Below are 24,988 nucleotides of genomic sequence, written 5' to 3'. Positions count from 1 at the left end.
TCGTCGTCGGCGTCGGCGTCGGCCTCGTAACCAGCTCCGCCCCCAATGTCACGCTTTTCAATTGGTCGAAATGCTCGTGACGTCACAGTGCGCGAATTTCAAGCTAGTAACCATGCAACCAATCAAAGGGATCGTATAGTGATGCTGCAACTAAGTTGGACTGAGTTTAGTTAATTGCTTAATTAATCAATTAGCCTAATTAATATAGAGGAGAATGAAGAGGTCAGAAGAAAAGAAAAGAAAGACGCGCGCCGCAGCGACAACAGCGTCCGCGGAAGGAGACGCTGCTGAAAAAAAAACAGATAAGTACGAAGCCGCGTTCCCTCCACCACCACGCACTTCCCCACTCAGTAAGACGTTGCTCGTTTCATATACGTTGTGTCGAACATCCTAGACAGTTCCAACAATTGACAGGTTAATGACAGAACACGATGGATAGAAATACAATAATATAAATATGAAATAGCCTAATTAACCTTTCTAGTTAGACCGCATAAATCAATAAAACCGAGAACGAAATTGGTCGAGTTGGGGAATCGAACCAGGGTCTCCGGAGTGCGATACGAGCACGCTAGCCACTCCGTAATGCCAGCTGAATGGTTTGGAATGAACAAAGGCGCGTCTAGCTAATACGGCGTCTTCGTTCACTCCCATCTTCCCCCTTTCCCTTACGGCGAGGTGCAGGTGTCCACCCAGATATGCGAGAGAGATACATTTCCTTTCCTCAAAAAATAAATTTACCGTCCAGCAAGGCGTACAGCCGAATTGGCGATGGCGTTCTGTGGACTCCCTGGCAGCGTTGCAAGACGCTGTCGCGTTCCACTCTTACAGGCGAAGCTTAACATGTTCAGTAACACACGCAGACAGCCAATGGACGCGTCATTCGCTGGCAGCACTTGATTCATCATTCACAACCACATTCTTAACGTACGCTCCCTTGCCGCACATGCCAAGGACGTACACCACGATCACATTCTGCGCCATTCCTCTGTACTTTGCTTTGCTGAAACCTGGATGGATCCCGAAGAGCCTCTCGAAATCATACATTTCCTATACTGCTGTGGTGCTCGCAGAGACCACAACAGAGCAGCGGGAGTCGCTATCTACTTGCGCACAGGTCTCTCTGCAATACCAGTCGAAATGTTTGGCACGTCACATGAAGTTGGCGAACTGTGCGCCGCAAAGTTGCCCAACGGCTTGCTGGTAGTAGCTGCCTACTTCGCCCCTACCGCACTCACGAAAGACGTCGTGCACTTCCTGCAACTCGCATTAACCGTCCATCGATCCACACCGATGTTAGTAGTGGGGGACTTTAATGTTGACATAAAGACAAACAGCAATTTCCTAACACTTATGCGGGAGAACATCCCGTGCCTCTCGCTCGTAACGCGTCCCACGGTTGTGACGACCTCGCGAGGCACTTGTATAGATCTCGTCTTTGAGAATCAAGCATTGGTGTACCAAGTCGAACATATATCAGTCTATTTCTCCGACCACAAAGCTTCCTTCATGACTGTCAAGAACTGTTAGTGGAATCTTTGTTAAAGGAATACGTGTGAAAAATAAAAAAAAAATTCTGTGATAGCGCGTACATGTGTTGCTCGATTTCTTTGCCTCAATCTATCGAAAAGGTGAAACAGCTTATTTGCTGCGCTCAAATTTCGCATTAGGAAGTAACGTAATCGTCGGTAGTTTTTTTTTATCTCCTCTTCATCTCTTCCTTCTCTTGCACGTGTGCCTGAAGAGCAAACCGAATCGCCGCGCTCTCGATCTTGCAAATCGTCGCCCGCGGAGAACGAAGCGCTTGTGCTCGAAACACAGCCCGGAGGAAGACGAAACGACCGTGCGTGCTCGCGCCTCGTTCCGGTCATTTCTTTTTTTTTTTTTGCCCAGTCCGTCCGACGTGCCAGCAGAAATAGCGGGGGAGACTGTTTGCGCGAGTGGGACACACACACACACGTATACAGAAGCAAGCTTTGAAAATAATACCGCAAAGACAAGAAATAAGTAGACCGGCGGAGTTTTTTCTGGAGTTGCAGTAAAACGAGAACGATCTTCCTACGCGTTTCTCTCTGCCTCTCCCTTTCTCTCTATGTCTCTCTTTCCCCGGCTCTGCTTGCCTATATAAGCCGACGAGCACGCCGCTCCCACCGCGTCGAGGCGTATACTGGAACGTCCGAATTGCTTGGCGCGCGGGCCTTCGACAAATGTTGCGCGCCGTTGTTTAGAAATAGGCGAGAGGAGAGAGGAAGGAAGGAAGGCTCGCTGAACAGTATTTGAAATGCCAAGGCTGTTTCGGTCCAGCGACCGCCGGAGACGCTTTTTGCGGCAGGCATTTGCGCGCTTTCCCTGCGCGTTTCACAAGCCTGCTCCACTCGTCCCCTACGAGTTTCTTGCCGCCACGCCGCGGCGCATCAAAAAAGAATGGGGCGGGGTGCCGAGTTGTTGTAGGAAATGCGTACAGCGTCGTCATTGATTACGGAATCGCTTGGAATGGATGCTGTCGTCATAAACAAACTCGTTTGCTCCAAGCAAGCGAACAGGCAGCCCGTCTGGTCGAGAAGAAGCGTACTTCGAAATCGCGCTTTCTGAAAGAACTGGAAAAAGAAAAAATGAAACTTGCACAGTGCCGCAGGGCGAGGAAACAACAACACGCCATTTTCTGTGGACGAAATAGGTACCGTATTTGTCAAAAGTAACCAGGCTGCATGGTTTGCTTCTAGCTTGTATAGTGGAGCCCTTGTGGCTTTCCTAAAGATCAAATGGGGTTGGAAGGTAAGAAGACCCCCAGTCCTTCCCTTTAACGACCATTTCAGCTTCAAGGAAGCTGTAAGGGCTCCACTGTACGAGCTTGAAGCAAACCATGCAGCCTGGTTACTTTTGACAAAGACTGTACGTTTAAGTACGCATAGACACGTGTAAGACACAGACACGGTGTAAGAATATATTCTTACACCGTGGTTCAAACGCCGGACGAAGACCAGTTTTTCTCCTACTTCTAGTACTTTAGAAAATTGCATGGCTTTCCCTCAAGGCCTTGGCTACGCTCATCTGGACCTCAGTCCTGACTCGTTTAAACTGCACTCTACTTGTGAGATTCCCCTGAATCGATCAGAGTGATCAGGAATTGGTTTCGGGTAACTCTCTCAAGCGACGCTGGCGTCAAGTACAGAAAAATGAGACAACCGTTTCTATCGGCATTCATCTCTTCATATATGAATTCATATCTCGTATTTTGCGCGCTGCTTTGTGGTGACCATGATTGGACAAGTTCTCTGCCCCAGGTGGTAACATTACATAGGGGGTGGTAAAAGTTCGAACATGAATATAAAAGGAACATCTAACATGAGCAGGCCGCCGCAGGCCACAGCACTTCTGTGCCAGGTAGCGCGTCACCTTCTTGTGGTACTTTTGGAGATCCTCAGCCGAGCAACCCTTCAGCTTCAAATAGTGCCAGAAGGAATCTGCACAGATGGGGTAATAAGTAATGTTAGTGTGGTTGAATATAAAAAATGAGCAGATTGAATAATGAGCATTAATACACCTAACATAGGTTGTCAGTTCGAATCCGTGCTGCAAGAAAGGCTCTAACTTAACTAGTAAGTTTATGCTGCACGACAGGCTGAATCGTATGACACCATCTGGTACATTCATGCCAAACGGTTCACCCACTAATTTTACAGGAATGTCGTGACTAAGCAGCCAGACTTTAATGCCTGCCAGACAGATATACATATACTGATCGATATAGTTTAGTTTCGAGCTGTGGTGCTCGAGCATCACACTGCCACCTGCTATTATTTTATTCCATTATCTAACCACCTCGGCTCCCATGGCAACTACTGGGATACACTGCTGCATTGGAGGCTGCCAACTTGGGTTCTATCCGTGGAATCAGCACAACTCAGGCTCAAAACGCAACCAGGCTGAGAACGCAACGCAATGCTCTAAAATTACTACCTCGGGCTAATAGCTCTGGGAGCAAAGCTTCACACACTGGTGCATAATATTATACTTCAGATACACCCAGCAAAGCAGTAGAGAGAAAAGCCCTTTGATGAATAACAAAATTTAGCTGGAGTTTAAAAACCCACTTGCACTCTGCGTAGGTTTGGGACTTGGGGGAAAAAGAGAGGTGCAGGAAATTGCAAAGGTTTTCAAGCAATTTCAACAAAATTTCAAAAATTATACAGCCCCTGAATTAGGGATGGCATACATCAAAGTGGTGACAAATGGAGTGACAAAGTTCCTTACACAGTGTGTGCACTGATGAGGAATGAGGAGGATTTGGTGTTTAACTGGAAGATTAACAGCAAATAAAGTTTATTGCGCATATCTGCTGCCTATGAAAGGCTAACCGCCGAATTCAGAAGTGCGCCTCAACTCGATACTCCGTCTCCACTCTGTGGAGTGGAGAAAACAACTGCTCTTCTATTTGATGGGCAGTTAGGATTGAAGAATGCCACTCGGCATTTCTTCAGACAAGGAGCTGCTCTAGAGACCTTCTTCCAACTGCCGTCCCTCGAGGAAGCATGAAAGGCAAATGATGATGAGAATAAGGCGAAAAATTGCCTTTGGCTACAAAAAAGCATGGCATGGCTATTAAGTGTCTGTTTTATCACGCTGCACCACCTTAAGAACACAATGAACCTCACCGTTTATTAGCCTAGTAAAACATCTTTTGCAAGCTGCCTGACGAAAGCAACAGAGAAAAACTACCGGAAACGCTTGCACATCTGGCAACCTTTGCCACCAATGATGTAGCGTCTATGTAGGCATTTACGAATGGTGTAAAAACTGCCGTTCGTCAACTTGTGGGAGGTTTCGCTGGCCTGCAGAGGCCAGCGGCGAAGCTGAGAAGTACCAAAATGGGTTTGGATTTATGGGGTTTAATGTCCCAAGTGACTCAGGCTATGAGGGATGCCATAGTGAAGGGCTCTGATAATTTCATCCACATGGGGTTCTTTCACGTGCACTGACATCGCACAGTACACAAGCTTCCAGCATTTTGTCTCCATCAGAATGCGACTGCCGCGGCCAGGATCGATCCTGTGTCTTTGAAGTCAACAGCTGAGCACCGCAACCCCTGAGACTGCTTCATCATCAAATTATGCATTACATAAATGACACTGCATCACAGAAAAGGACTAACAGTCATGGCCAAACTGTAGTTACAGCCAAAAGTTGGCACCGTGAACCTGCTCCCCACATCCAAAAGCTTAGACAGCTTCAGCCAACACACAGGAATCAGATTGTCTCCCAAACCCCATGACACTGCCTCCCAAAGAAGGTGGCAGCCAATAAGTGGGCAACAAAAAAGTAAACTGTGGGTAACAACTTGAACGTCTTGCATCACGCTACAAGGTGATGTGAAATTTGAGGAAAGGCCCCAAGAAGCACATAATTTTTAGATTTTCAGAGCACTCTTAGCCCTTTAAATGCCAAATGTTTTCCTAAAAAAACATGCCAGAAATTTTAAGCAATCAATTTTTTTGTGTACATTATTCTTGAAGCCACTTCATTGCATACACATGGGTAGCTGCAGAGCAGTCAGCTCAATGCACCGATTGTGGTTGACAGCACTCAGACATACAGACAAGGGACAGAAACAAAAAAGATGATGGCACAGGCACTGAACTTAAAACTTTTCCCAGAACTCTACTTGTGAGATTCCCCTGAATCGATCAGAGTGATCAGGAATTGGTTTCGGGTAACTCTCTCAAGCGACGCTGGCGTCAAGTACAGAAAAATGAGACAACCGTTTCTATCGGCATTCATCTCTTCATATATGAATTCATATCTCGTATTTTGCGCGCTGCTTTGTGGTGACCATGATTGGACAAGTTCTCTGCCCCAGGTGGTAACATTACATAGGGGGTGGTAAAAGTTCGAACATGAATATAAAAGGAACATCTAACATGAGTAGCGGAGAAAAAAAAACAAGAAAAGAACAATAACTGGCATTCAGCAAGTATCAAAATGTGGCGGAGCAACGAAACGCAAAATGAACAGAATGAAAAAGAACAAACAAAAATAACGACAACGTAATAAACAGAACGGAAAAACAAAGCTCAAACGGTGATCAGAACAGAACTAGAAGAAAACTGCACATCGCTTTGATTTTTTAAAAGTTCGTGCAATGATGTCGCATTCGTTTCAGTTGCGATTGTGGAAGGCAGCCGGTTCCGATCAATAATGGTTTTGGGTATGAATGATGTGGCAAAACTTGTAGTGTGACATGTGATGCGTTTGATCTTGTGAGGAGCTTCGATAGTCCTTCTATTATTTGGCTGCGTGAGTAGCGCTCGGCTCCTTTCTGTCAGAGTGCGGATCTTTCGAGTTGAGCATCAGCTTCATCGGTTGCACTGCACTTTCGGACAGCTCTTTAATGCTCTCTCCGTTACGCCGGTCACGTCGGCCCCGAGCCCCAAGCCTTTGCTGGCGTGTCTTGTCTACTTGTCATGCCGTGAGGCAGGAGTTCTGTAATGCGTGTCGCACGAGTGCGCTCTCCATCCTTCTAAGGCCCGCACAAGCCGGCACCCAAATGAGGACCCTCTCCTCTGCATTTTATTCTTCTCTGTTTCTCTAAGCAGCGCTCTTCGGCCTTTCAGTTTCGCCGTACGTCCGTTCCCAGCTCCAGGCCCTCCGGTTGATATAATGAAAGTGCCGATTTCTGTCTCGCTCGCATCTGTCCGATCTTCGAAGGTAGGCCTCAGTCGCTGACCCCGCGTCTATGTGACGATTCTATTTCTCCGGCTCTTGGCCATCTGCCTGAGTGGGGCCCACTTCCACCGCGGGTCTCGCGGTGGTGGGTGGGGCGGCAAGTAACAGTCACTCCATCTCCCCTTGGTGACGGTGGGAAGGAACCTCTTCCAATCCTCCGCTGCCGCTTCGCTTTCCGGAAGACTTCGTTCGGTCCGTTCAGCAGCGAGATCCGTTCCCAAAAAAAGATGCCCAGGCTTAGCTTGGTTAAGCCAAGAATGCGTTGCATATTGCGCGGTCTTTTTGCGCGAGGTATTGCTTGGCGGCACTCGATTTTCTCACCAGCTTTTCCTCCGTGACGTATGGATGCATGGATGGATGGATAGGAGCGCCCCCTTTGAAACGGGGCGGTGGCAACAGCCACCATTCTCAGCCGTTCTTTTTTTTCTTTTTTTTTTCACGTCGTTTGGTGACGTCACGTTAGCACGTGACGTGACGTCACGTGGTTTGCTACGCATATACGCATAAAAACAATATTCGATGGAGAGAGAAACAACCTTATTGCCATAGAATGGCAGGATTTAGGGCAGGTGGGAGTCAGAGGCCAGTTTTCCCGCATCATGCACCTGCATCGAGGCTTACTCGCGCGTTCAAGTAGTCTGGAAGTGAGGGGATACCGTAGGCCAGGAAGAAAATCGCGCTTCCCTACGGGTATCTACCGAACGATGAGGCTGAGCCGTTGCTTACGCTATATGGTAGTGAATCCGGCAGACGTATACAGTCTTCGCCTGGCTGCTCGACGTGCGCTTCGTAAGAACGCCTTGCGAAGCGGGTTGCCCGCCCATTTTTGTAAAGCTACATGCACTTCCGGCACACACTCCTCTATCGCTGTCGCCGGTCAGATTTCAATCGTTGCCTCTCGCAGTGGTCAGTCGCCTCAGTGATAGGCCAAAATAGACCCCAAAGCCCTGCGCACAGCCTAGCCGATGCCAATATAGTTTAGTTTGCGGCAGTGCCACACGAGACATTGTTCCCAGGGCCCTCCACATCCCCTCCTTGCTTCCGCGGGAGCGCGTTCTCCTTCGGTTCTTGTCGCTAAGTAGCTACGAGCTCCTCAAGCATCGGCCATTAGAGAGTTATAGCATATCGTTACTGTGTTTAGGTCATCGAGTATCATGTTACCGGTCGCCGGATTTACTATAGTCAGCGTTGCAAACGCCGGAAAATGTTTTAGCATACCATTTCCCGTAACGAGTCACCCTGTATCAGTCATGGTGACTGACAGAGTGAAAAATGGAACAGAGAATGTTCTGTCGACACAAGTTTTTTTTTTTTTTTGCAGTATTTTTGGCAATTAACTTGCATAACAAAATAAATGTTTGTAGTATTGTGCTGTCCTTTGTCACTCCTACTGAACTACCGAGAAATACTACAATACAACAGAAAAATCCCTCCTTGCGACAACACGACAAAGCATTTTGTCGTATTTTGGGCCCGATTCTGTCAGTTTTTTGTTTTTTACTGGTATATCTTGTCATTGCAACAATGTGTAAGCATGAAATGCATTGCAGGAAAGAAGTATCACATTCTAGGATGTCTTATACACGGTAATGAGGCAGGGATTCGAACTCGCGACCCCGTGGTCAGCAAGTGAATGCCGTGAACACTGAGCTATCGCAACGTTTTTCTTCGGCAACGTCTGTAGCCCCACGCTTACCTCTTTTGTTTCAAAACGCATTCCAGTGGTACAGTCCCGAAGGCGCGTACAAGCGCGGGTGATGATCTTAGGACGAATGCTGCCAGTGTCACGAAGTTTGTGGCTGGACCACTGCTGGAATAGTGGGCGACAGGGGTAGACCGTTGGTCATCAAAGGAGCAGAGTACGAACACCGGTACGTCCAAGTTGCCACCTTCTTCGCTTCTGCACCGTATACATTTGGACAGCTCCAGTGCTGAAGCGAACCCCGGCAAAGCAAAACTTCATTCTCAGGAGCTGATATCGCACGATGCAACTACGATGCTCTTTCGCAAATGAGATCACACTAAGGATTTCTCCATGCGAAAGGGCAAAGCCAATAGAGTCCTGCCGCTGAGCTTTACAGACAAGGTACAAAAAAGAAAAGAAGAAAATGAAGTCATTGCTGGCAGGCGTAGGCGCTGGAGCACAAAGCACTCTCACCGTGGTGACAACGGAAGGCTTTTTCCGGAAGGTGTTGCAAGGCAAATAAATATATGCGAGAACAAGAAGAAAACAGACACGCAGCACGAGTTCTGCCTCTGCTCCTCCTATTCGCAGTCGCGCGTTTCTCACCAGGTTTTCCGCTCCACCAGATCAGAGTGCAAAACAGCCGCCGCGTATCTATTGGCAGGTTTTATGCGTAGCATATTGCAATCACTCAGTTCAGCCCTTGGGCGCGGCCGGGCAGCCACCAAACCATGTGACGTCACGTCACCACGTGACGTGACGTCACCAAACCACGTAAAAAAATAAAAAGAAAGAAAAGAAAAAAAAGAAAGCAAAGGGGCAAAAAAGAAGAAAAAAAGGACGGCTGAGCATGGTGGCGGTTGCCACCGCCCCGTTTCAAAGGGGGCGCTCCTATCCATCCATCCATCCATACGTCACGGAGGAAACGCTGCTGAGAAAATCGAGTGCAGCCAAGCAATACCTCGCACAAAAAGACCGCGCAATATGCAACGCATTCTTGGCTTAACCAAGCTAAGCCTGGGCATTTTTTCTTTCTGTCAAAACTTCTCCCCCTTCTCTCACTTTGTTTTTTCTTTTCTTTTTTTTTTCTCTTCGCAGCCGGAACGCCGAACTTGTAACTTGGTCGCCCAATTTTACGCGGAGCGAAGGGTTCAACGTTGTGCAGCGAACGCACCTCTTTCGAGCTACCCAGCGTTTGCTTGTCTCGGCGGTTACGAAGATAGAGGGGGAAACAATGACATCACATCATTCATCACTCTGTTTTCCTTAAGGACCCCTCGTGGGGTGTTACATAACGGATGGGAATTACTTGTTGCAGGCGCTGGTGGGAAAGTTATGGCAGCGTTATGGTGAGGAAGGCCGTTCCAGTCAGTTGCTACTGGACAAAAGAATGAGTTGGTAAAGACCTTAGTGCGGGCTAAGGTCTTTACCAGATGTAGCGTTCTTGACCCCTCGCCTTCCATTATAGTGTCCTTATGTAGCAGGCTTATCTCGACCACGTGGCCCAGCACTCGAGAGAGGGCCCATACGCAGCCCACGCCTTTAAAACAGTCAATTTATGTTACGAAATTGTACGTCAACGCGCTTCAGCCGCACGGAGAGTCTCATGCACAACTACCGTGGTAAAAGTGGCATAATACTTTCTTTTTCTTTGAGCTGTGAATTGTATGACGAGAATTACTGGCACAAGGAAGCGACAAAAAACTCCCGGGACGGTTACGAGTGTGCAACGTGAATGTTTGAGCGTTAGCTCCAGCGTGACAGCAAAGAAAGAAGTCGGACACCAGGCCGAGGGACGCCTGTGCCCATCCTTCTCCGGTCTCGAACCAACCACCTCCCGCGGTCGGGGAGGACGCTCAAACCACTCCAGTCGGATACAACTCGAGAATGCAGCGGCAAAAGCCTCTCAAAGGTGGCCCTCCAGCCAATGGCGTCAACCAGCTCTCATGACGTCACAGTTAATCTGGCACGAAATCCCGGATGGCTAGCAGGAGCCTCCATGAAATGGTATTATCCATTCGCCGATACTTTTAAGAGGTAAACCGTCGCCTCTCAGCCTCCCTCTGCCACTTTCCCTCTCTCTCTTCTCTTCTAAGAGTGAAGAAGGGGACATTCTTTGCCACCTGCCAACCGAGGCACATGGCGCTGTGGACGACTGCGCGAAACTGAGGAACAATCTTCGAGCAAAGAGAGGCAATGCTCAAAAAAACAACAGACAGGAAAAAGCAGTTTTCGCATGGAAAAGAAGCGTCCGCGTCAGCTTTAGCATTAAGAAAACCAGCTTAAATTTTAAGTTGCCATTCATCAATTGATTTGAGCAAAATGGATTTTCGGACGTGGCTCTATCCGTAATTCTTTCATCAACTGCTAGTGCTTTTTTATGGCTTGCTTCGAGCTGTGCCTTTGTATTCTTTATTCGAGTTTATTTTTGTTGAAAAAGCTTTTGCGCTCTTCTTCGCTTCTGCGTCTTGTGGCGTCCTCGAGGATATACATTGTTTTCTTTTTTTTTTCCAGCAAATTTTTAGTTCTGTGTTCAGGGCTGTCCTGTATGCCTTTCTCTTTCTTGGTCAGATTTCTTCGCGCAGTTTCATAATAGCATGAATTTCCGTAATAATTTGTGGCAGCTTCTGTGCTGGCCATAATCCGCCAGATCGCGTCGCAACCAGCAGAAGCGTTAAGCGTGCGCCTTCTGACATCTTACTGCTAGATGGTATATATGAGAGAGTGGAAGCGGCAAAAGGTACGCGCTTAGATTCCTGTGAGTGCAGTGGCTTGTATACTCGGTCCAAGGGAAGAAATGATACGCACCAAGGACACTGACGATCGGTTACTTGTAAACTTTCAGTTGCCGACATTGACAAAGCTTGATTACTCTGTACTGAGTGGTTGAAAATTCTTGCCAGCTTCATTTCTACGAGTGCCCTGTTAAATTAAAGACCACATGTTGAGTACCTCCTTGCTCTTCGCAGTTTTATCACAAAGTGCACAACGTTCACGAGGCCAACGCACTAAAACTGTTTCGGAGGACTGGTGTTGCCGCAGAGTGCATCACGAGTAAGGACGGGATAGTGGGCACATGCAGAACACGCCTACCGCAAAGATCGGAGCTAGTAAAGCCAGTGCAACGCTTATAGCCACTCGAAGTTGTCACCTCAGGGCCCGGAGCGTATTGAAGATTGACGCCTGGTGTATGAGCAGAAGACTGAGGCGAGCGTGGCTCGTGGATGGAACCGTACGCCATGTTGGCTGCTGAGGATACTTGGTGTGCCTTCCTTCTACGCATGCCGTTCTCTTTTGCTGACGTCAGCAACGTCAGATGGTGCGGATACCGGCAGTGGCGGAGAACGTAACGGGACCATCCGCAGCCGATGTGCGGAGGTGATTGAAGAGAGAGATGCATCACGTGAGCAGCGCAGCGCGTGGTTGCTTGTAAGAGAAGAATGGAGGCAGGGAACATCTTAAATCACAATGAAAAAACTGCAGACTATCTGGACGTCGACAGCTGGTGTAAGCGTGAAATGCATTGCTGGAAAGACGTAGCACAGTGGTGGCAGCCTCACTCGGGTATTCGTTTGGTCATTTGGCTGGTGGGCGAGCCCGCAGTTATTCTTCAGTCTGGGCGGCGCACATTGTCTGCCTGGCATCTTTCGTGGATTGGGGAACCCTCGCCACCAGCCGCTTCTCTTCCTGCTGGACAGAGCGCTCGACATCCCTGCCGTTTGGAAGAGCGGAACTAACGGATGAAAGACGAAGACGACGATTTTAAATATGTAGCGCGAGAGGCTACCAATTAGAACACGCTGATCGAGAGGCTGCGGCGAGTGGACTAAAAGCGCATTCGCACTTTCCAGTCGCAGACGTCGTGCGGCCGACTTTGGTCTATTCGGTACAGTTCCGAAGCACTAAGGAAAGCTAACGAATCGGCCCAAAACTATTGACGTGGTTCCTGCGACTCACATTGCACCTTCGTCCCGCCGCGGTGGCTCAGTAGTTACGGCGCTCGGCTGCTGACCCGAAAGACGCGGGGTCGATCCCGGCCGCGGCGACTGAATTTCGATGGAGGCGAAATTCTAGAGGCCCATGTGCTGTGCGATGTCAGTGCACGTTAAAGAACCCCAGGTGGTCGAAATTTCCGGAACCCTTCACTACGGCGTCTCTCATAGTCTCAGTCGCTTTGGGACGTTAAACCCCAATAAACCAACTAAACCAACCAACAATGCACCTTCGGACATTGGGAAAAAAAGCTGCTATGTTTGCGGTGACGGAAGTTCGAATCCCGCTCGGGGCAAGTTTTTGTTCTGCTGGATATTCTTCGGACGGAACTTTTCGGAACGATTCGACTCCATGTGTGGCCACAGGTTCGGCAGAGTTTTCAGACTATGTTCGCCTGATTTTGCCGTTAATGGGAGCTAAATTAAGCATTTCAGGTGGGAGCTAAATTAAGCATTTCAGGTTTAGGAATAGCGTCTCGGTGGACTCTCCTTGCATCTGTACTCCTTTTCCGGCACCTTCTCCGCCGTCGGCGTATGTAATCGAAAAAAAAAAGGCATGAACGAAAAAAAAAAAAAAGTGTCCCCGGTTGACGCATGGCGGAGCAACAAACATAGAAGGAGGGATTAGGTGCCGCAAGTTGACAGCAAGAAGAGGCGGTGCCAGAAAATGTCGAACAAGGAAGGCCGGTCGATGTGATACAATACCTCGAAGAAGGTCTCGCAGATAGCTGGAGGTTAAACTGGTCTTGCATATTTACATGACCCACTGAAAGACCGGGCGCAGTGAAGAGCGGTGTACTGGATTTGCTGTTATGTCACCGACCATCAGCTATGTGCCGTTGAATAAGCACACCAAGTTCCACACAATGCAAGATAAATGAAACGGTCACATTAGTCTTACAAAATTTGCTCTTATCGAGTGTTGCATCCTACACGTAGGAAGCTTACGGTTTTCTTTTCTTTTTTGAAGCAGTTTCTTTTAGACACTCAGCGCCTTTAGTGCCATTTCAGTTTCACCGAAAATCTGAGAAAAAGCTGGGTCTTTTATTTTCCTTACATATACTTCTCGTAGACGTTCAGGTGTCAGCCAGCTCCAAGTTGTGCAGATATACAGTGCGGGCGGTTTGTCTCCTTCTCTTATTTTCCTATCGTAAACGACATTGCCTTCGCCACCTGGAGAGCTGCCCTTCTCGCCTGCAGTTTCAACCGCGCTGTCCATTCCCTGCCACCGTCGCTGCCCTTTGCGATCGCTTCGCCTCCTTGCGACAGATGACGCCGGCGTAATTAGCGCTCCTTCCCCCGCAGTGTAATGATAAAGGATGGGATCCTGTGCTTTCCATGGGCCAATGACTGCTTCTCTACCGCGCTCCCTTTCCCGGGCTGGCGTGCGTGGTGCGAATGGCGTTCAGATTTATCCTCGCCTCGTCCCTAGCCCGTGGTGCTGGTCCTGCTCGTTAGGCGGGACGGGCAAATATCCGCTCGATTTGCCACGCTTTCCGCTGCCTCTGCTCGTGGACGCTTCTAGGCGTAGTGTGAGCGCTGTCTTCTCTGTGCTTGTTTTCGCGTTAAAAGCGGCCGCTTTTCTTTTTCTTTCTTTTTCGACAATAGTAGTAGTCAGTGCTGTGTATTTTGAGCTCCTCTGGTCGGCTCGCATGCAGCAGCTGGAGGGGTGATTCCTGCCCTCAACTACGCGATAGTGTCGAGCACTCTGATTTTATGCATGCACTGTCAGCGTCAAATAAAACTTGAAAAATACAACTACACCACGAAGAGCAAAACGGGAGGATCTTTCGTGAAGGTTGGGTACAGTCGAGCCCGGATATATCGAACCTAGATATTATTACTGGCTATATCGAACGTGCAGATTATTCTCCTGAAAATCATCTGTTTAGCTTAGAGAGGTCGCATAAGTAACGCACGCCTCGCGTCTGGGTTTGAGGGTTCCTTTACAAGCTTTACGCGAACGGCCTTATCCAATAGAAAAAAATTGCTCGTCACACAATATTTTAATTGATTACTGATATACAGGAGCGTCAACTCATTCTTTCATTTCTGTTCACTAAACATTAAAAATCGCCACAGACGACCGCTAAACACCATAGGGTCTAGCAACACTGATAAGCCAGTGTCGGAGGCACTCATTGAGGAAAGAAAGAACTGCTCTGATGGCGTGTTCACACTTGAGCTCCTTGGACATTCGGCAGCGAGAGCGAGCGGAATCCGCCCCTGCGAATTGTCTGTTTGATTTGATGTTTCAGTTACCACGTTTTGCGTTTTATTTGACGGCCATGGTATGTACCTGTTGCGAGTGCCCTATCAGGCCAGGAACAGAGTCCGTTGAGGGGCCTTGCATAACGACGTGGCAGGTCTATTATGCGTTTTAACGCTGGTGCTACTAATTTCCATCAGCCTCCACTGTCGCAGACTACAGTGCTGAGGTTGTGCCTTGGTGTAAGAGTCGATCACACTTGTCTATAGAGCGCTGGAAAGGCGCCGTTCGGGGGGAATGAAGAGAAATTATGAAGCAGGTATTGACTTTCATTGAAAATGCTTGCGCTGGAGAGCAGCTGAATAGAGACGAGAACGCACAGGCACCAGCGCCTTAGCGCTAGCAAAGCAGCTGCGAAAAGATTTCAGTTCATTCTCCGCAGCACACCGTCCGAGCACTCTAGACAAGCGTGATCGACTCTACGTTGCGTCCTGTGACGTAAGCCGAACAAGCTTGTTCACAGAACGCGGAGAAGAATATTTTGCTGTCGGTAGACTGACGCGGAAAAAGCCATACACTTTGAGCAGAAGTAAGGCAATGCGTTTAAAATTGCAGCATCGCGCAGGGCAGCTAAGCTGTCTGCGCGAAATTCGGTGGTCGTTACGCGGTTCAGGATCGTGAGAACGGCTCAACAACCCAGTCTCCAGAAATTAAAAAAAAAAACAAAAAAAAACTGGCGGCCGATTTAGCGTGGTTAGGTCAAATGCGAATATTAGGTGCGCTAGAAGCTCGGTTTTCACTTCGGTTCGAGGCTCTGTTTTCAAGGTCAAGCAGGCTTCATTCAGACAAAGGTCGGCGAAATTGGTAAGCTCCATCCATAATAGTACGACTCGATAGCGTCAACGGGTTGATGCCCCTATATGCGGGATTGGTCATTCTCTCGCGTTCTACTTCCTTTTATTGGAAGTGGAGAGAGAGAGAGGAATGTGGCCTCGATGACTCTGCATCCTGTTTTGTCTTTTGCTGTTTCTGTGAGGAACTAGCAACGTGCAAGCGTCACACCGCGAGGCAGACAGAATGAGAGGAATATACACAAATATTCGTTTGTCTCAATGTTTGCTCGCTCTCGACCAAAGGTGAGATTCGAGGAAGTTTTCAGCAAGAGATGTTGTCGGGCTAGTTTCCTTGATACTTGTAATACCATGAAAGATTATGCGCAAAAAAGACGACACGAAGACACGACAGGAGGAGCGCAGATAACAACTAGTTTATTCAGAAGTTGACACCTCGTAATATAAGACAAGCAGGTGCATGCGCTGTGGAAACACCCACAGCATGTCTGCCAAACGTGATAACACCATCATGCCCTACAAGACAGATCTTAACAATGCTGACTCGCTTCTATACAAGGTAAGAGACATATCGCTGACGCAATTGTGTGCATTCTTTATCAAGAAGGATTCCATTATTTCTCACGCCACGACGTTGCTGCCCTGGTCAAGGACCTGGACAAGAATGCAGGCCGCGACTGAATGAGATCAAGATTCTTGGCCAGGGCAGCAACGCCGTGGCGCGAGAGATAATGGACTCCTTCTTGATAAAGAATGCACACAATTGCGTCAGCGATACGTCTCTTACCTTGTATAGAAGCGAGTCAGCATTGTTAAGATCTGTCTTGTAGGGTATGATGGTATTATCACGTTTAACAGGCATGCTGTGGGTGTATATCCGCAGCGCATGCACATGCTTGTCTTATATTTAGAGGAGTCAACTTCTGAATAAACTAGTTGTTAGTTTGCGCTCGTCCTATCGTCTTCGTCTGTTTTTTTGCGCATAACCTTTCATGGCATTACAAGAGAAAGTTTTCGCGCAATAAAATTCTTGGTTCTCACGAGGAGAACAGCACTCAGCTTCACGGCACAGCGAAGACTTTGTGACGACGGCAGGCTAACTTCAAAGTAAAAGCTAGGGAATACCATGAACGTGTTCCTCGGCCAGTTTTAAATTTTATTTCTCCGCGGGGGGGGGGGGGGGGGGGGGGACCCGATATGACCTCCCCGAACCGTCACGGGCGTTTGCTAGGGGCTATTTCACGCACGCAGAAAAGGTCGGTTGTTGCACGGCCACGTGCCGTATGACAGCTGGGCGTTGTAATAGAAGATACCGAACGCAACCCGCGCGGAGAGGGCACGCATTTCCACCATGCCCGCCACCAAGCTTCCTTTGCCCACAAAAATCCCACTGCAAAAAAAAAAAAGAAAAGAAAAGCTTGACGAGCTTTGAACCAGGAGTTCGGCGCATCACTGTCGAGGAAAAAACGAGAGAGATAGAGAGAGAGAGATGACGTTGATGATGAGGAGGAGGAGACGGGAGGTAGGCTGGGTAGGCAGTGATCACAAATCCCCAGGATGCTTGCGGAGCCGCACGACAGCCTCCACTGCTTCAACCACGATGTCTGAACACGACAGGCAATCAGTCAACGCGAGACGCGTGCTGCAGGTTTGCGCGTCCGTTTGGATGGAAGCGTGAGACGAAATGCAGCTGGCGTTGCGTCGCTAGGTCTGTCCTGTAATATCGCCGCACACGAATAGGTCCTGGTGCAAAATGTAGCGAAAGACAGAGCCAGGCTGAGAGAGACAGAGAAACGAATACTGTGACACAACGCTGTCCATCGCCCGAACGGCTGCGTTTTTAGCGGATATCGTGCGGTGCAGTGTATCAGCAGCGCTAACGTTGATGCAGTGCGTAGTAACGTTGGTGCGTAGCTCAGCCGCTCCAGTGGTCGAACAAAAATACAACGTCCTAAACAAAAATGTGCGCAATGAGAAAAAAAAATAAGTACGCAAAGAAAAGAAGAATGCCACGGCCGCCGCACGAGAGGCGCGCGCGCACTCAACTTGTAGCAGCAGCGCCGCAGCGCACTCGCAACCGGAGCAACAGCGCAGAGTGACCACGTGCCACAAATTCCCGGACGTGACGCGTTTTGCGTCACAGTCTGCAGAGAGGAAGTTCCGGCGTCCACGTGGTGACGCCACGTCCAATGGCTGTAATCCACATGAACTTTGTTGAGTGTGTTCGCCTGTCATCTGCACCGCGCCACGGGAACTTCTGCAGGATTTACCACCGAGTATAAATGGTACTATGGTACGTACGACCATCTCTGCTACCCGCACGTCCATTTAGAGTGTCCGTTTGACTGTTTCGGGACGGTACGTGGCCTCTGTTTGCTGTGCGTCGGTATCGGAACTGGTGGCTGCGAGCCGGCACTTGCGGATGAATCGCCTAGGCCTAAACGCTCTGCACGGACTCATCATTGCGAGATTTTTTTATTGCCAGCCCGCTTATCGCCGCTTACTGCACGGATAACGTGTGGCTCGGCGCTTGAATCTTTGTTGAGAGAATGTTCGCCAGGCCACTATCAAGATAAAGGAAAAGTATCCATGCATGCCGTCAAGCTTCCAAGAATCGTCCGATTCCTTCGGGTCGATGTGCGTCGCACTGTAGAAATGTTCCGTTCGGCTACGGATGGTCTATTACCTTGCCGCCTTTTACGGTGCTGCTCTGACCTGTGTGCAGGTCGCGGTGTTCATTGGTGCCTGATTCCGCGTTGCCGCTGAGTTTGAGGGTGGTGCCTGGTTGAGACGAGAGGTTTTCGATATAGAGTTATAACGCTTGTTCGCGAGTGTTGCGGCTCATCAATATTTCGAAACACTGTGTTCGTCGCGTGACTCGCTGGAGGTTTTCTTTCCTTCCGCGCTTGCATGCGAGCTAACCGATCGACCTCTCGATTGTCGCGCTATGCCGCCCGCCGATTGCCGTGACAGGCACCCAAGTGCGTCGGCACGCTTTGCCGGGGCGCAGTGACTCGAGCGTGGTGTTGGGCTGCCGTTCGTACCGTGGTAGGCTGCGCCAGTGGTTTCGCAGGTCGCTGCGGCCAACCGCGTGGTTGGAAATTTATAGTCATTCGTCGCTGGTCCGTCGAGGTGCTGCAGTTCGTTCACCCGAACCTGACCGGCTGGAGAGGCTCACTGGTGGTCGTCGGGTCGGTGCGGGGCGAAGAAAAAAAGAGGAAGATGGTAGCGAGAGAAAATAAGTGCCCCTCGCATAACGCGACCTTCGTGACGCAAACGCTGACGTCGTCTGTACGAGGGACTTTTAATTAAAGGCGCTACTCGTGCTGCGCTGGTCATGCGCCAAAGAAACGGGATAAGAAAGAATGAGCGAAGCGGATATTTCGAGGGGTGCTTTTCCCTCTGGCCCAGAGGGAGGAGGAACCGCGATCGGACAATTGTTTACTTTCCCGAACGGCCCGATCGCGCCACATGAAAGGTAGTAGCGCACGGGACAAAACTGCTCACGGCCGCGTTCATTTTTGTTGCCATTTTGCCGCTTGCTGCTGTAGACAATGGTGCCTCGCGACGCCAATGAGGAAGTTGCCTAATGCGATCTGTGGTCGTCGCGAGCGTAGTGTAGGCCATGCCTGCACTGCTGCGTCTCCTAACCTCTGACGTGCGCCGCCCATGACTGCTTGCATCTGAGCTTGCTCACGGATTGACTGAGGAATCGGCGTTTGGTTGGCATGACACTGCGAAAAAAATTTTCCTGTACCTTGTTGCTGTTACTCTGTGCAAGAAGTGTGCGAAAGAGAGCACTCTGTTACCCAACTTGTGAAAGAGCACGTTTTGAGACCCTGGTGATGTGCTGTCATTGAATAACCGCCACAAAAGCAGTGTTAATGTTAATTAGTGCTCAATGTTGTGATGAGGCAGGGTACGTGTGTGTCTGAGTAGGCGTAATGCTACTCCCTGTGTCTGTGCATATTGTAGATTCTGCTCAGCATTTTCGGTTGCAGCATGGTGCAGTGTAAAAGTTTTCATGTTTGGTCCCGTTATGCCATGATGACTACAAAGAGCAAGTGCCAGTGCTTACTGAATTGTTACACAGTTTATGAAATTCTTGCTTGCAGCTGGTGAAACTTGACAGCTAATTATGAATCTAAAGTAGTTATGAGCTTCATATTAATTAAAAGTAGTTTTTTAAGTCTTGTTTTTGTACAAGACCAGCAGCAGACTGAGCTTCTACCAGCTGCATCTCGTGTTTCAGAGAACAAAGTTGGACAGTTTGGTATAGGTCTGTATACTGATGGCACGAGCAGGTGGAAACTTAAGCAAGGCTTCCAGTCTCAGGGTACACATTCCGTGACCATTTCCTGCTCCCTTCTCCCACATTTCTGCATACACTTCTACTGCACTTACAGGTGTTGGTGTCCTGAAGAATTTGTAGCCTTTGCCCTTCATGCAGAGTTATTTGGCGGATGCTACGACCATGCAGTTCAGCTATAAGGAGCATGGGTACAGAAATGTTACTGCGTTTGGTGACCGTAGGGCTTTTTCGCCCTTTGTAGGAATCTTCTAATGCTGCTACGGCCCCAGCTGCAGTGGTGGCTCAGTGGTTATGGCGCTAGGCTGCTGACCCGAAAGACGCGGGTTCGATCCTGGCCGCAGCGGTCGAATTTTGATGGAGGCAAAATTCTAGAGGCCCCTGTACTGTGCGATGTCAGTGCACGTTAAAGAACCCCAGGTGGTCGAAATTTCCGGAGCTCTTCACTACGGCGTCCATCACAGCCTGAGTTGCTTTGGGATGTTAAACCCCATAAACGAAAATGATTTGGAGCCTATGTTGGTTTCATATGGGCTTGTGAACAAGAAACCTCTACAGCCTCTGAAACAACAGTTCCGTCATGTCTGACAAAGTTGAGTTGACACGTTCACTCTGCCGTGGGTCACTCTGCGTCGCGTCATTTTTTTAACACAATAGCGTTAGGGAGCTTGCATCACAGAAAATCCAGTGGCGTGGTCAGCATCGGTGTTGTTGACCGTGAGCGAAAAATCCCCAAAGCTAGGTCACTTGACCTTGTGGCATCATCACAACATGCCCGCTGGATTGTGAGCAAACTGCCCACCGTGGCAGGTGGCAGTTAAATTAATGATTGGTCGCGAGAGGTTGCTGGGAAGAGTAACCTGGATTGTGCAAATCTCACGGATGGCAGCACCTGCCATCGCAGGGCAAAGCGCACCGCTTAACTGCTGCACCAGGAGTGGTATGAGGACGGCCAGGGATCTACGAATGTTAGGGACTGCCCAATTCTGCGTGTATGGGCATTATTAACCCATTAGCTGTCGTGTCATGCCCTTAAGGCTAAGCTTAAGTGTCCCCTCCAATTTTTTGCTGTTGAGCCGTGAATATTGGGTCCCACGATGAAGCTGTGGGACAGATTTTATAGTGAGGTCCTCCTCCTTAGACCTCACAATGAAATCTGAGCCATGGCTTCATTATTGTACCCATTATTCGGGGCTGCTCAGCATGGATAAATGACGTGACCTGCCAGGGACCCACGGCACCATAAACGTGCTAAGGGCTCTGTTGACTGCAGAACTGGCTTGGCAAGTGGCACTCAGTGGTGCATCCTACAGGCACACGCACACCACTTTGGGCTTTTTATGAAAGGCAGTATACAAGCTGCTGCCTATAAAATAAGCGATGTCTGCCAGCAACTTGGTGCAAGCTACCAAGGTGCAAGCCAGGGTCTGTACAGTAGACCTCCCTACTGAACACAACATGACGTCAAAGGGGTGTTGCCCGACAAGATAAACCGTCCAGTTTCACTTGTGAACAGATTTTGCTTGTCACAAGCGCTCCCCTGCCATCTTTGTTCTCCCAATTAGAGATGCCTCACTGTGTGTAACAGCCTTTCTTTTCTTGGTCATAGCCGTATACGCAGCATATTTTGTCTATTGCACCAGAAATGCATTCTCTGATGATGCAGGGCAGGTATTTGCAAAACCCCATGTTGCGTGTAATCAAGTGTGTTCCATCATCTGGCACAATGTGACTTATGCAAACAAAGCCAGCCACCTATGCATGTGCTACACCAGCAGTCAGAGTTGCTAAACATAATATTTAGAAAAAGAATTAGATTTCATCACTTTTCTCGCATGCTGTCTACAGAGTAGACATATGCAGGCTCATTCTGAGTGTCAGTTTGGCAGCGCAGTGTGTAGTACACATAGAAATTAAATTTCTTTGCCAAAGGCACATTTCACATACTTAAGATGGTGGCCATTAGACACTGCCGTGCGCCACTCTCTTCAGACTTGTCACCCAGAGGGTTGGCTGCTGGAGGTGTGACGTGCTTCTCTCTCTCCTTGGGTGCAGCGTTGACAGCAGAGGAAGCCGCATTCGGGCGGGCAGCAGCAGCAGCAGTGACAGCAGCAGCCACTAGAGGCCAGTAGCGGCGGCGGCGGGGCGGCCCGGCCGATCAGGAGCGGGCACCATGGAGCTAGCTCATACCAAGACCGTCCAGGAGGTGATCGAGTACTTTGGCACAGACCCCGAGCGGGGCCTGAGCGAGTCTCAGGTCAAAAAGCTTCAGGACAAGTATGGTCCCAACGGTGAGCCCCCTTTGGTTGCTTGGTCAGCCATTATGTGCCATGGGACGCCAATGGGAAGATGTGTGTTCAGGGATAGCTCCTGTTGAACGTTTCAACGAAATTTTGTCTGGTCCGGTGTCGTAACGGAAATGATGAAATGCAGTTACTGGCCAAGTCAAAGAGGACGAGAATGATTTGGAGCCTATGTTGGTTTCAAATGGGCTTGTGAACAAGAAACCTCTACAGCCTCTGAAACAACAGTTCCGTCATGTCTGACATGGTCTGTGACTGCGTTTCATTACCTTTTGCTATCAGTCTTGGTTAGGGGAAGGAGTAACGAAAAAATGTTACTTGGCGTCCTTGGTCGCTACACTTGGCTTCCATTCTTTGCTTGCTTTAGTTGCTTAGTTTAGTTACAGCTTGTTTTTCTCTCATAATTGATGTTTCCACAGTTATTTAACTGCGCGTTAAGGCTTGCAAGTAAGCCGTACCAATAAAGGCCTGCATGCAGTTCAGTGTTGGTGTGATAACATAGTCACATCACTGCTGCACCAGCTGTGACATATCACGATACAGGTCCAGAGGCCGTTGGATTACTGCTGATCAGGTCTGACTACTTTCTTGCTAACCACATAGAGTATTTAAGTATGATCTGGCTGGAAACAGAGTGGCTCAATGCAACACCTGTAGCAGGTCGCGGTTGCTTGAAGTTCGAGTGGCATCTATACTGGTTCATGTTCTTCAGTCTAAAGATGTCATGTCAGATAGGCCCAGGTTATGGTGCTACACGAAATGTACCTTATTTTCAACCTTCTGAATACCAATCCAATTCTTCATTCCCCATTGGACTGGGATTAGCCACAGCATCATATAATGCAGGCAGGCCAGGCAGTAAAGCAATGGAGACCACTTGAAAGGTCCTGGCCAGCTGATAAGACAAGTAGTCCCATTTAGCATCAATGTGGGAACAAAGATTGCGAGTGGCACACAGTGTTCTTCTGTATCACTTGTTATTGCTCCAGTGTTAAACCACACATTATAGCCCTCCTGGTCGCATGGACTTGAGCGCATTACTGCTCACCACAGAGCATTGGGAAGGTTAGCGGAAAAACCATTGAGGGTGCCTCATGAAGCTATGCTCGCGTTTTGGTGCAAACACAGTTAGTGGCTGCTGGCATTGGACCAGCATTGCAGTGCAGTGTGGCATGTCAGTTGGTGGTACAGTTCCTAAACCCGCTTCCCTCTCTCACGTGAGCAGACTCATCGTATGGAGGTTGGCCATAGTGAGGGAGACTACGTAAGTGTGACTGTGAGCCTGACAAGCTGCGCACTGTCTGTGCACACTTGCATGTGCACCTGCGACTTGTTTGGTTGGGGATGTCGTAGAATAAAAAAAAAAGAGAGGGAACACGCTTGTAGATGGCTGAGGCACTTACACAAACACCCACAGTCACTCGCTCATTGTAGAGCTTTCTCGGTTTTATTTCTTCCCCCAGATCTGTAACTGCTAGTGTTGGTTTAAACACTTCTACCTTGCAGGCAAGTATTACATAGTGGGAAGTAGCCTCTGAGGAAATATTGAAGAAGGCTGGCTTGGTTATGATTGGCCATTTTATGCATACTCATGTATATTCTAGAGTTTGACTGCTGTAGTTTTTTTTTTTTTTTTAGCATAGATATATGCTGTGGCAATTTCATAGCTGTAGGTAGTTAAGTTGCAACTAATGTTTAGATCCGTAGCATGTGGCTGCAAGTATCATTTGACAGTTTCAGAGATGTTGCTTGCCGCATCGGAGATTTAATGTAAAAATTGCGAGTGCATACTCTTTGATGTAACAATAACATGGTTCAGGAGTCGCTGTGCTTATCTTGTAAAGCATGCTTTCAAAGTGACTGTCCTTTGAATCCTTGGCTGGCCTGGCCACCTCTTTGGCAGGTGAATGCTGGATGCCTTGTGGGGCAGCGGCACAACACTCGCTGTTGCTCCACTTGGTGCACAGCTGGCCTAGTTTTGTGCACTTGTGTCAAGCAACTTCTGAAACTTTTGTGTACGGTCTTGTGATGACATTCTCCAATTATTTTCTTTTTTTTTTTCTCCTGTTCCTGTCTACGCATTGCAGAACTACCTGCAGAAGAGGGTGAGTTCTTTGCATTTCTGCTTTTGTAGTGCTGCCCAACAGACGTTCGTTTGCTGAAGAATTTTTGTGGTTATTGGCTTAAGTGTTGCAGTTTTCAAGAGCTAGAGTCCTCATGCAAGTTTAGTCATTTAAGAGTCGCTAGGCAGACTTTCTGCTACCTCTTATCCTTCTGTTTGGTTCAACCTATAAAACTGTACATTCTTTCCCTGCTTTAAATGGCAGAATTGAAATGGACTGCACTGTTATTTAGTGCTGCTGATTCAGTTAGGTACCGCCGCGGGGGCTCAGTGGTTATGGTGCTCGGCTGCTGGCTCGAAAGACGCGGGTTTGATCCCGGCCGCGGTGGCTGAATTTCGATTGAGGCGATATTCTAGAGGCCCGTGTACTGTGCGATGTCAGTGCACGTTAAAGAATCCCAGGGGGTTGAAATTTCCGGAGCCCTTCACTACAGCGTCCCTCATAGCCTGAGTTGCTTTGGGACACTAAACCCCTGTAAACCATAAACCATCAATTAGGTACCATGACATCACTTAGCGTTCACTGAAACCTGATGTTTGCTATGCAGCAGCCTTTAAAAAGCTGTGTTCCATTAAAGGAAGCTGTCCTCCTTTTTCTTTTTGCAGGAAAGCCTTTGTGGCAACTTATACTCGAACAGTTTGACGACCTTCTAGTGAAGATTTTATTATTAGCTGCTGTTATTTCATTTGTAAGTAGAGCATGTTTCTTCCCTGAAAAATATTCTGCATGCAAATGTGTATCCTGTAACGAGTTGGTGGACCGAGCAATGCCGAGAGGCGGACCGGCTCGGCGGT

The 24,988-nt window shown here is 48.6% G+C and overlaps 1 protein-coding gene across 5 annotated transcripts in view; it reads left to right on the top strand.

The window, feature by feature from the left end:
• Positions 1-24,988, top strand: part of SERCA (ATPase sarcoplasmic/endoplasmic reticulum Ca2+ transporting SERCA) — a 141,913-nt gene that overhangs the window by 76,262 nt on the left and 40,663 nt on the right. For 3 of the 5 annotated variants that reach the window (XM_089575229.1, XM_089575230.1, XM_089575231.1), the window contains exons 2-4: positions 21,824-22,059; positions 24,159-24,176; positions 24,800-24,882. In XM_089575229.1, the coding sequence (XP_089431355.1) occupies positions 21,942-22,059; positions 24,159-24,176; positions 24,800-24,882 (219 nt within the window). In that variant the 5' untranslated portion in view covers positions 21,824-21,941. Of the gene's footprint in view, positions 1-17,593; positions 17,753-21,823; positions 22,060-24,158; positions 24,177-24,799; positions 24,883-24,988 lie in introns of those variants that run through there. The other 2 variants (XM_089575232.1, XM_089575228.1) reach the window with 1 other exon arrangement.

Source organism: Amblyomma mixtum, chromosome 2 (genome assembly GCF_055824585.1).
Source record: "Amblyomma mixtum isolate Tamu chromosome 2, ASM5582458v1, whole genome shotgun sequence".
Classification (NCBI taxonomy): Eukaryota; Metazoa; Arthropoda; class Arachnida; order Ixodida; family Ixodidae; genus Amblyomma; species Amblyomma mixtum.
Note: the sequence above shows the minus strand (reverse complement) of the source record. Positions and strands in the feature narration are given on the sequence as shown.